At 43.6% G+C, this 12,274-nt stretch overlaps 1 protein-coding gene across 8 annotated transcripts in view; it reads right to left on the bottom strand.

Moving 5' to 3' along the window:
- CC2D2A (coiled-coil and C2 domain containing 2A) overlaps positions 1-12,274 on the bottom strand; it is a 133,920-nt gene that overhangs the window by 84,711 nt on the left and 36,935 nt on the right. For all 8 annotated transcript variants that reach the window (XM_078068404.1, XM_078068403.1, XM_078068409.1 and 5 more), the window contains 4 exons: positions 11,401-11,571; positions 6,344-6,506; positions 1,911-2,047; positions 1,159-1,290 (listed from right to left, as the gene is read on the bottom strand). In XM_078068404.1, coding sequence (XP_077924530.1) covers positions 1,159-1,290; positions 1,911-2,047; positions 6,344-6,506; positions 11,401-11,571 — 603 coding nt within the window. The remainder of the gene's footprint in view (positions 1-1,158; positions 1,291-1,910; positions 2,048-6,343; positions 6,507-11,400; positions 11,572-12,274) is intronic.

The following is a 12,274-nucleotide window of genomic DNA, read 5'->3' as shown; positions in this document are numbered from 1 at the left end:
CCATTTGCAACGACGTGGATGGAACTGGAGGGTATTATGCTGAGCGAAATAAGTCAAACAGAGAAAGACATGTATCATATGACCTCACTGATATGAAGAATTCTTAATCTCAGGAAACAAACTGAGGGTTGCTAGAGTGGGGGGTGGGGTGGGAGGGATGGGGTGACTGGGTAATAGACACTGGGGAGGGTATGTGCTCTGGTAAGCGCTGTGAATTGTGCAAGACTGTTGAATCTCAGATCTGTACCTCTGAAACAAATAATGCAATATATGTTAAGAAAAAAAAAAAGAAGAATGTAGCAGGAGGGGAAGAATGAAGGGGGGGAAATCGGAGGGGTAGACAAACCATGAGAGACGATGGACTCTGAAAAACAAACTGAGGGTTCTAGAGGGGAGGGGAGTGGTAGGATGGGTTAGCCTGGTGATGGGTATTGAGGAGGGCACGTTCTGCATGGAGCACTGGGTGTTATGTACAAACAATGAATCATGGAACACTACATCTAAAACTAATGATGTAATGTATGGGGATTAACATAACAATAAAAAAATTAAAAAAAAAAAAGGATTTGCAAGGATAGAAAACCTTCAGTTGGGGGAGCCTGGGTGGCTCTGTCAGTTAGGCAGCCGACTCTTGATTTTGGCTCAGGTCATGATCTCAGGGCTGTAGGATCGAGCCCCCTCAGCCTCCACGCTCAGTGGGGAGTCTGGTTGAACTTCTCTCTCTCTCCCTTTCTCTCTGCCCCTCCCCCTGCTGGTACTCTCTCTCAAAATAAATAAATAAATCTTTAAGAAAAAAGAGAAAAATCTCCAGTTATATAATAAAGAGACAATGAGTGGGAAATAATCTTGCAGCATCTGTGAGAACGCAGAGAACAAAGAAGAAAAATAAGGCCAGCTAACTTGGATATGCAAATAAAGTCACTGACTTAGCCATTCCTACCTGGGAACGAGGCCTTCTTTAAGAAAGGATTAGGTGAGCATAGCCGACTCGCTCTTATATAATACACCTGCTGTTTGTTCTTTATGTGTAAGGTAGTGAACTTAAAAAAAACCAACAACAACCAAAGTAGAATGTTATGAATTTAGTACCCCAAGCTATTCAAAGAGCAAAGCACTTCCAAGCACCTTCATGCATTAAAAATGGGGAGGTGGGCTTACCTTTTTATACAGTGTTTCAAGTTCTGCCTTAATGTCTTGCTCCTGTGTCAGCACTGGTGGTCTCGAAGGAAACCCCTTGGTGGGGTTTGGCAGTGCTAGGATTTTCCCGTCATCTCCAAACCACTTTCTTCCCTGCAGATCAAGCAGAGGGAAGAACACCATTTTCTTGTAACTGGATAGAAAATGGTTTACAAAATAAACAACATCTGCAAGAAAACTCTGGCTGGACACACACATCTCATGCGCCTTCCCTTGTCCCGACAGATCTTTAAAAGCCTCATTTCCATTAGCAACTGAGTCTTCACTAACGCCCCCACAATGAATTTAAGTTATAGTCCTCACTCCCCTCCAAAAAAAGCATAACAAAAAGCTTACAGAGTGCTTAAAAAAGTGTATTTTCTATTCATTAAAAATTAGGGAAAAAAAACGATAGGAGAAATACAACTGAGAACATTCTATCTGTGGACAGTTAAGCATTTCCGTGAATTGTGAAAAAGTCCCCAACATCTGACTCAGCAGGAGAATCCCAAGCCCAGCCAGCAGAAGATGGCCTTTGAGCAGGGGAGGGGGTATGTGGTTTGAGATCACCAAACATACTGAGAGACAAATTAAAAAAAAAAAAAAAAAATTGAACCACTGTCTGTAGACAGGAGGAAATGAGCCTGCGGGTGTGCTGACTGCCCGGGACAGGAAGCAGCAGCTCTGACCCAGAGATGCCCAGGGGCTACCGGGGGACGGGGCTGCGTGCTTACGGGCTCCTGCGTCAGCAGCCTGTTCTCCATGATGTTCTGACAGGCACGGGGCACCTCAGGTCTTGCCCCAGCATAAAGGCCTTCGTCTTCCAGAAATCGGGGCTGCACATTCTCGGGAAGCTTTTTATACGTAGGCACTAGGTAGTACATAAATAAATACAAGCAACATTAGTGCCAACCTACACATTTCAAACTGCAATGTGCTGAACCAAAACAACCACTGGAAATTTCATTTGTATTCCTGGATGCTGCAAAGGCCCCCATCTTAATTTCCAGAAGCAGAACCGAGGACAAGAGGAATGTGTTCACCTGCATTATCACGTTGTAGAACCATGACAGGACTCCGCACCTCGCTCACCAGTGTGGCCCACTGTGGGGAGGGCGGTATTCACATCAGAGGGCCTGCTGGGCGGCTCGCTCGCTGGCCGAACGAAGCTGGGCCTGGCACTGCTTAGAACACTTTCCTTCTGTACAAAAAGGATGATGATATCTACTCACTGGGTTCTTGGGAGAATTAAATGAGGTAAAGTATGAGAAAATGCTTTGTAAGTTAAAAAGTTAAAAAGAGGATAAAAGAGATAGAGCAGGGAGGGAGGCTTTTCTCAGGAGGCCTTGCGTTTACACCAACTCGTGAAGGTCGAGAGGGAAGGACCCCGGGATGGGGGACCCCCGAGGGCATGGAGTGGGGTTACACTGGGCACTGCGGGGTGGTGAGCAGGGGCAGGGCGGAGGGAGGGCCCTGCAGGTCACCAGCAGCTTGGGCTTTGGTCAGGCGGATGGGCCCCTGAAGGCTCTACCTGGGGAGTGACCGAGCGGATTTTCAGTTCTGGAAAGATCCCTGGGCCTGCTTGGGCAGAGCAGGCCAGAGGAGAAAATAAGAGAAGAAGCCAGGGGAACTGTGAGTGTCCGGAGGTAATCTGGGAGTTAATAAGGAAAGGTGGAGAGTCTCTTTTGTTTCTAATGATCTCACTCTAAACCTTGCCAAATCCCCCGAATCTGCTAATTTTCCTGTGTGGCCATTTGGACACTTTGCTTCCCAAACTCACCCACACAAAACAACTAATACCAGCATTCTTGGAAAAATGGACCTCGGAGTCCGGAGACAACATGCGGCCAACCTGAGCAAACATGGGGGTCTGCTCCCCACCCCTCCACTCACATGGCTAGGTAGCAGGCACTAATCCAGCCGTCCTTGAAGGTTTTCATGGAAACGTTTTTGAGCACTCACTCACTCTACGTGTTTACTGGTTGTGGACACACTATTGTACACGCACAGTTAAACCAGGAAAGGACGAGATTAAAAATACGCGCCAATAGAAGACTTGAGGTTTGCTTCCTGTGTCCCCGGGGCGAACACACTCTGCTTTGGCAACCACTCTCCAAGCAGCGACAAGAACAGCACTGGTAACAGAAACATTATTACTCTCGATCCCCTGCTGTGTGCTGGTCAACACACAGGCGCTTCGCTCAGGCTATTTGCTCAGTGCTCAAGGGAAGAAACGCCCAGAGTCATGATGATGTAGGATTGTTTCATTTCCTCCGTTTTCAGGCGAGGCACCGAGAATGGAGGAGCTTGCTCAAGGTCATACCTCGGGGAGGAGGAGCTGGGGCAGTGTGGCTCCCCAACTCCTGTTTGCTAGGCCAGGGGTTGCCTCCCCTCTGGACCAGAGCGAGGTGGGGAGATGGACCGGTGCTTGGATTCCTCACTCAGAGCAGGTGCCGGGTGCAGCGGGGGCTCCTGAAGCCTCTTCCACGCACTCCCCTCCCACCCCAGCCCCCAGTCTGAGCCAGCCCCTGGGGTCTAACCTCCACTCCCAGCCCAGGGGGCTCCAGGGACAGGCCTGACAGTGAGACCTCTGAGCACAAACACAAGGTGACGGCGCTCCTCCTTGGCCAAGGCTGCGGCCGATGCATTTCTCCAAACCCCCAAGGAGCATCAGGACGCATTGTGTGGTGTGTGGCCTCGCAGCTGGCCTCCCAGGTCAGAAACCTGCCTCCTTCCCGTCACCAGCTTTGTGGTGCTGGACTAGTTCCCTAACTTCTCTGGGCTTCTGCTTTTTCATCTGTAAAATGGGCATGAGAAAGAACACTTGTCCAGCCCTGGTGTGGGGCTAGGTGAGTTGATACACATCAAGTGCTTAGAAAGGAACCTGGCAGCGTCCGCAATAGCCAAACTGTGGAAAGAGCCGAGATGCCCTTCAACAGACGAATGGATAAAGAAGATGTGGTCCATATATACAATGGAATATTACTCAGCCATCAGAAAGGATGAATACCCAACTTTTACATCAACATGGATGGGACTGGAGGAGATTATGCTAAGTGAAGTAAGTCAAGCAGAGAAAATCAATTATCATATGGTTTCACTTATTTGTGGAACATAAGGAATAGCATGGAGGACATTAGGAGAAGGAAGGGAAAAATGAAAGGGGGGGAATCAGAGGGAGAGATGAAGCATGAGAGACTATGGACTCTGAGAAACAAACTGAGGGTGTTAGAAGGGAGAGGGGTGGGGGGATGGGTTAGCCCGGTGATGGGTATTAAGGAGGGCACGTACTGCATGGAGCACTGGGTGTTATACGAAAACAATGGATCGTGGATCACCACATCAAAAACCAATGATGTATTGTATGGTGACTAACATAACATAATAAAATTAAAAAAAAAAAAAAAGGAACCTGGCGGAGGAAGGGTATGGAATGCGTTCCCTGTCATTGTTATGGTGAAGCTGTAACCTTTGGGCGCCTTTCCCAGCTACCTACTTTAAAAGGAAACCTGAGATGTCCAAGAAATCCCAATACTTTGAACCATATATGATTCAAAATGATCTATCAAAAAGGAAGAATAATTTATCCTTGGCTTGGCATTTAATTGGAACTCAGAACATGACAAATGAAAAGAAATCCAACTCCCACGTAAGGTGAGTGCAGCCCCCCTTCCCAGCCTGCGGGGCTCTCCTGGGGACTCCCATTTTAAGCGTGAACTACCAGCTAACTAACTGGGGAGGTCCTTCAGGCACTCTCCGGAGGAAAGAAAATTCCAGGGGAAAAAAGAGCAAAGGGAAACCCAGGGCAGAAACGAAGCAAGGGGCAGTCACTAGGAGTTAATCTGCTTTAATACCCTGGCCATTGCCCCCTGAGGAACCTCAGCCAACCTGCTTTGTACCTCCCTCAGAATCTCTGAAGTGATCATATCTTTTTGCACGCTACTGAGATGCCTGGCGGCTGGGGGCTCCTCGATAGTCTCAGGATGGTGCTGGCAGACAGGGGAACCAGCCCTGTGAGTAGACAGTTGGGACTTTCAGCCACTGCTGTCCTCCACCCCCACCTCCAGGAGAAGAGAGGGACTAGAGAGTTCATTAATCACCAATGGCAATGACTTGGTCGCTCATGTTGACATAAGAAGCCTCCATAAAAATCCTAGCTGAAGGGGTTTGGAGAGCTTCCTGGTCAATGAACACATGGAGTGCTGGGAGGGTGGGGGCTCTGGAGAGGGGATGGAAGCTCCGCACCCCTTCTCACATGCCTTGCCCTACGAATCTCTTCATCTGTGTGCTCTCTCATATCCTTTTTTTTTTTTTAAAGATTTTATTTATTTATTTGAGAGCAAGAGAGAGTGAGAGAACACAAGCAGGGGGAATGGCAGGCAGAGGGAGAGGGAGAAGCAGACTCCCCTCTGAGCAACATGGGGCTCAATCCCAGGGCCCTGGGATTATGATCTGAGCTGAAGGCAGACGCTTAACCCCAGGCGCCCCCATATCCTTTATTATATGTTAAACCAGTTAAATATAAGTGTTTCTCTGATTACTATGTGCTGTTAGAACAAATTATCGAACCTGAGGAGGGTGGTCATGGAACCCCCAATTTGTGGCAAAATCGAATGGAAGTATGGATAACCTGGGGACCCACTACTTGTGATTGCTGTCTAAATAGAGGGTAGTCTTGTGGGATGGAGCCCTTAACTTGTGGGGTCTGTGCTGACTCCAGGTATAAGTGTCAGATCTGAATTGTAGGATATCCAGTTTGTGTTGGAGAATTAGTTGGTGTGGGGAAAAACCCCCACACATCTGGTCACAGAAGTGTTCTAGCAGGGTTGAGAGTGAGTAGAGGATGAAACGGAGAGATTTTCCTTCTCACAGCCTGAATCTCAGAGTCTCTCAGGTTCTCTGCCCCCAGAACTTGTCGCCAATTTGATGAGGGGACCCCCCACAACATCCAGGTGTTCCTTTTGCTATTCTATTAGTGAGCGTTTTTCAATGGGCACTTTCTCATGTTCTTTGTTGTTTTTTAATCTGAAGATATTTCTTGATGACTAACTCAGATTAGAAACTGGGATCTGCCATGGACATTGGACAACCTCAGACACCAGCTATATGTCTCATAAAGGAAAACGAAGATGCCCAAGCTGAGCAGAAAGGCAAAAAGAGCAAGTACCTGTCAGCCTACTGGGTACGAACAGGAGTTCTTTTTCCATCTGCAGTCGAACATGGACGCTTTCATAATCTGCAGGTCTGACTACCACAAAATCCTCAGCTGCGTGGTCTAAGCCCAGTAGAAAATCCTCGTCATCCTTAGCACTAAGCAGCTCTTCCTCATCCTGCATCACATTAAACAGTAAGAAAAATCACGCCATGATTATGAGTCTGCTTAGAAAAACAATGGCATTAAACTCACTAGACAACTTACAAGACAGTGCTCTTTTCCTTTTATCTTTTTTTAAACGAAAGCATAAAACTCGATAGCCTTTCATGTTCCCCAAGCAGGTTTTCTTTGTTTTTCACTCTTCGACATGTTCGGAAAATCTCAAAATCAGAATGGGCTGAAGTCAGAAGAGATGTGCTGGGCAAAGCAATCGAAATCTCAACTCTGGCCTCCTTTGAGGGTGTGTATTCTTCCACATTTACTTCACGTCCTCGGGCTCAGAAGTTACATGGTATGTTAACCTTCCCCCCGGCACCAACCCCAGGGCAAGACGCTGTAAGCAGCATCCACACTCTGCTCAGTGTCCACACATGCAGCCCAGCTCCACCCACATTGCTGGCGGGACTTTGGGGAACTTACCTGCCGTCCTCATCCTTGGTTTTCTCCACTGTAAGATGTGGATATTAACAGAGCTTACTTACCTCTTAGGCTTTTGTGAGGATAGAATTAACAGACGCACATAAAAATCCCAAGCACTGGGTCTGTCATCACAAATACTAGCTGCGGCATGTTAATTTTGTTTGAATATTTTCCGACCTTTTACTCCTTTTCTTTCTTCTTCTTCTCCGTCTCCTCCTTACTTTTCTCCTTCTTCTCTTTCTCCTCCTCCTCCTTCTTTTTTTTTTTTTTTTTTTAAATTAAAGCCTGGTGCCCATTTATGAGCAACAACCTTTAACATCCTGTGGAGATTTGCCCAGGTGGTAGCCTCGCTACCTGCCTCTTCATATTTCCTCCCAAATAAATCAAACAATGAGAAGGGGAAGTAAATCTACATGGTAACCAAGCTCCCAGGACAACTTGAGGACACAGAATGCCAAAAACTTCAAAAAAGTAAAAAAGAGAAAAGTGCCCTAATTTCAGTGTGTGATTTTTTTCTCGCTTGTGCCCCCTTTTGGCTTTGTGGTGAGCAGAGACAGATGGAGAAAAACTGCAGAGAAGACAGACTAGGAGGGCTACACAGGATCTAAAACCTCTGCCAGAAAGACTAAATCCACTTTGAGTAGAGGGAAGGGAAAAATGAAGGGGGCGGAAATCAGAGGGAGAGATGAACCATAAGAGACTGCGGACTCTGAGAAACAAACTGAGGGTTCTAGAGGTGGGGGGATGGGTTAGCCCGGTGATGGGTATTAAGGAGGGCACGTACTGCATGGAGCACTGGGTGTTATACAAAAACAATGAATCGTGGATCACTACATCAAAAAGTAATGATGTAATGTATGGTGATTAACATAACATAATAAAATAAAATTAAAAAAAATAAAAATAAAAATACTGAAAAAGGGTCTGAGCAGACAAGGGCATGGAGTACAGGGAAGGGGCTTCACAGTAGGGCATGATTTATTTCAAAGGGCGGTTTTAAGAACACAGAGCTTCTGGGGAGAAACATGCAAAAGGGAGGAGAGGTGGCTTGTGGAGACATGTCACGTCTCATGTCATGATTTCAGAAGTCTACAGATTTGTTGAGAGCCCTGCCTTCCAAAAGCGGGCCCTGGTTCTCCCCCCTTTCTGTGGGGGCCGGACTTAGTTACTTGCTCCTAATGAGCAGGATATGAGTGCAGGTATGTAGCTTCTGACTCAAGGTCAGGAAAGGCACCGTGGCTTCCTCTTTGCTTTCTCTTGGATCTTTTGCTTTAGGGGAAATCAGCTGTCATGGCACGAGGGCGCTCAAGCAGCTTGGAGGTCTCCTGACAACACCCAGCACCTGCGGGGCAGGAGAGTAAGCCACCTTGGAAGCAAACCCTCCCGACCCAATCAAGCTTTCAACTGATTGCATTCTTGGCCTCCTTGTCTGTAACCTCACGAGACCTCCAGAGTGAGAACAAGCTGAATATTGATTCGTAAAACAGTTACTATGGAATAAGCTGAAGTACTCCCAAGCTTCCATAAACCTAGGTAAAAAATTACATTTTGATTTTGTTGCTTGTGCTTAGGTGTCATATCCAAAAACTCATTACCAGGACCCATGTCAAGGAGCTTTTTTTCCTATGTTCCCTGCCCCCACCCCCCCAGGAGTTTCATGGTTTCAGGTCTTACATTTAAGCCTTTAATCCATTTGATTTAGTTTTTTGTGAGTGGTGTAAGATAGGGGTCCACTTTCATTCTTTCACATGTGAATATCCAGTTATCCCAGCACCATTTATTGAAGAGACTGTCTTTTCTCCATTGAGTATTCTTGGCTCCCTTGTCAAATATTAGTTGACCATATGTGCTTGGGTTTATTTCTGGGCTCTTGATTCTGTTCCACTGGCCTGTTTGTCTGTTTTTATGCTGTTTTGATGACTGCAACTTTATAGTATAGCTTGAAATCAAAGTGTGATGCCTCCTGCTTTGTTCTTCTCAGGATTACTTTGGCTTTTGGGGTCTCTTGTGGTTCCACATAAATTTTAGGAGTGGTTTTTTTTCTACTTCTGTAAAGAGCATCATTGAAATCTTTACAGAGATTGCATGGAATCTACAGATGGCTTTTGGCAGTATTGACATTTTAATAATATTAATTCTTCGATCCATGAACATGGGATAACTTTACATGTATTTGTGTCTTCTTTGACTTCTTTCATCAGTGTCTTAGCACTTTTCAGAGTACAGGTCTTTCATCTCCTTATTTAAATTTATTCCTAAGTATTTTATTGTTTTTGATACTATTGTAAACGGGATCAATTACTTTATTCCATTCTCAGAAAATTTGTTGTAATTGTAAAGAAATGCTACTGATTTTTGTTTTTGTTTTGTTTTTAAAGATTTTACTTATTTATTTGAGAGAGAGAGAGCATGGGCTGAGGAGAGCAAAAAGGAGAAGCAGACTCCCTGCTGAGCAGGGAGCCCGATGTGGGGCTTGATCCCAGGACCCTGGGATCATGACCTGAGCCTAAGGCAGACACTTAACCAACTAAGCCATCTAGGCCACACCTAGGTACTCCACACTACTGACTTTTGTATGTTAATTTTGTATGCTGCAACTTTACTGAATTCATTGATTAGATCTAACAATTTTTTGGTTGAGTCCCTAGGATTATTTCTACATAAAATCAAAGCATCTGTAAATAGAGACAATTTTATTTTTTCCAATTCAGATACTTTTAATTTCTTTTTCTTGCCTGATTGCTCTGGCTAAGTCTTCTAGTATTATGTTGAAATAGGAGTGGTGAGAGTGAGCACCATTGTCTTGCTCCTGATTTTAGAGGAAAAGCTTTCAACCTTTCATCATTGAGTATATTAGCTGTGGTTTTGTCATAGATGGTCTTTATTATGTTGAGGTACATTCCTTCTATGCCTAATTTAAGAGTTTTTATCATGAATAGATATTGAATTTTGTCAAATGTGTTTTCTGTATCTATTAGAATTTCTTTCCTTTTTAAAAATTAAAAAAATTATATATTTAAAATTGTTTCAGTTTTATTGAGATATAATTGACATATCCAAATCTTTTTTTTTTTTAAAGTAAACTCTGTACCCAACGTGGGGCTCAAACTCACAACTCTGAGATCAAGAGTTGCATGTTCTACTGACTGAGAAGCCAGGCTCCCTGAATTTCTTTCCTTTTTAATGCTGAGTAATTTTCCATTGTATGTATACACCATATTTTGTTTATCCATTCATCTGCTGATGGATACTTGGGTTGCTTTTACCTTTTGGCTATTGAGAACACTTCTCTCAGTGTTAAGTGTACAAGTCTCTGTTTGAGTGCACAAGTCTCTGAGTGCCTGCTTTCTATTCTTTTGCATATATACCCAGAAATGGAGTTGCTAGAACATAGTAATTCCATGTTTGAATTTTTGAGGAATGACCAGACTGTTTTCATAGCAGCTGCACCATTTTATGTTGCCATCAGCAATGCACAAGGGTCTAATTTCTCTACATCCTTGCCAGCCCTTTTTTCTTTTTTTTTCTTTTTTCTTTTTTCTTTCTTTTTCTTTCTTTCTTTCTTTCTTTCTTTCTTTTTCTTTCTTTCTTAACAATAGCCATTCTAATTTGTGTAAAATGGTATCTCATTGTGGTTCTCTACATCCTTGCCAGCCCTTTTTTCTTTTTCTTTCTTTTCTTTTTTTCTTTCTTTCTTTTTCTTTCTTTCTTTCTTTCTTTCTTTCTTTCTTTCTTTCTTTCTTTCTTTTTTCTTTTCTTTTTCTTTCTTAACAATAGCCATTCTAATTTGTGTAAAATGGTATGTCATTGTGGTTTTGATTTGCAGTTCCCTAATGATTAGTGATATGAAGTGTATTTCATGTACTTATTGGCCATTTGTATATCTTCTTTGGAGAGATGTCTATTCAAGTCCTTTGTCCATTTTTTTAATGGGATGTTTTCTTTTGTCTCACATGTGCCATGCACAGTTAGAGTCTGAGTCATAGCTTGGGTGTGGAATGGGGCACAAAAAGCTAATCACCTGTGAGGTTGTGGGAAGAAGGAGAGCAAGGATTCATTTGCCTGGGAGAGGCCAACATTTTGCATATGAAATGAATACTAATCATTGTGTGGAGTCTAGCAAGAAAAATCTGTAAGCTGCCTTGTTCTGTTTTTTCCTTTTTCCACCAGAAATAGATAGATTTAATCAAGGTCCTTACTATCCAAATTGTGGGGTAAAATCAAAGGCTACAGAAAGTACCATGAACATAGTATTCCTATTGCTTTCAACTAAGGGATGGATGAGCTGTTGTGTGTGGTGGTGGCAGGTTTGTCCTCAGCCACTTTCCTTCTGGTGAAGATGTCATCATCATCATCATCATCATCATCACCATCATGGTGATTAACATCATCATCATCCCTCACCTCATTACCATCATAATATTAAATACCATTTTGTGTTCTTGCACAGGAGGCTCTTCTTCCTCTCCTTCCTCCTCCTCTTGGTTCGTTCCATCTCTGTTTTTGGCTTTTGGTTTTTCTTCTGATTCCTCTGGTTCAGGATCAAAGTTGAAAGTGAAGAAGTTATAGGCTTCTTCGGCAGAAGGGAAGCCAGGTGGAACCTAAGGAGAAGTGTGTGCAATAGAATTTTAGATTTTATTGAGAATTGAGAAGCTGAGATAAGTGTCACACAGCTCACTGAGAGCAGCTTGATGTTAGCGGCATCAAACACATTCTAGGCATCCTGTGTATTACCTTTGTCAAAGGTACGAGATTACCTGTCACAAACTTTAACACGCGCAACAGGCAGTTGGTGGCTTCCTCGAATAAGTAATTTTAATAGTCACTTTTTTATAAACTAGCAAACATTTTCATAGGCACATAAATATATTATTTACAGCAGTAACAGCTTTTGAAAAAAATGATTAAAATACCAAAAAGTAGATTCGTTATTTTATAGAACAATGCTGAGATAGTTTTGTTTAATTATGAGCAATTCAGGGGTCTGTTAACTTTTTTTAAAAAATGGCTTTTTTGGTTTTGATTCTTCTTGAGTTGGTACCCCCCGTTTTTCCCATAATGAAAGCTGGTACAACTTCAGAGCTGAAAAAATAGTCTTTTTGCTAACATTTCCTACCCTTCCATGCATCCCCCTTCACCCAGTCAGGCAGTATTCTAATCTCTCCTGCTGAGGTCTAGCATTTTAAAAGTAGGAATCAGTTCTCATGCTTTTTTCTTGCATATTCCATGGTAATAAGAGTCAGGGTATGTATATAAGCATCTGTCATTGGATATTTTTGAAAAACACAAACAAATAAACAAAAA

This window comes from Halichoerus grypus, chromosome 3 (genome assembly GCF_964656455.1).
Source record: "Halichoerus grypus chromosome 3, mHalGry1.hap1.1, whole genome shotgun sequence".
NCBI classification, from domain to species: Eukaryota; Metazoa; Chordata; class Mammalia; order Carnivora; family Phocidae; genus Halichoerus; species Halichoerus grypus.
The sequence above is the reverse complement of the archived record's forward strand: the minus strand, read 5'-3'. Positions and strand labels throughout refer to the sequence as shown.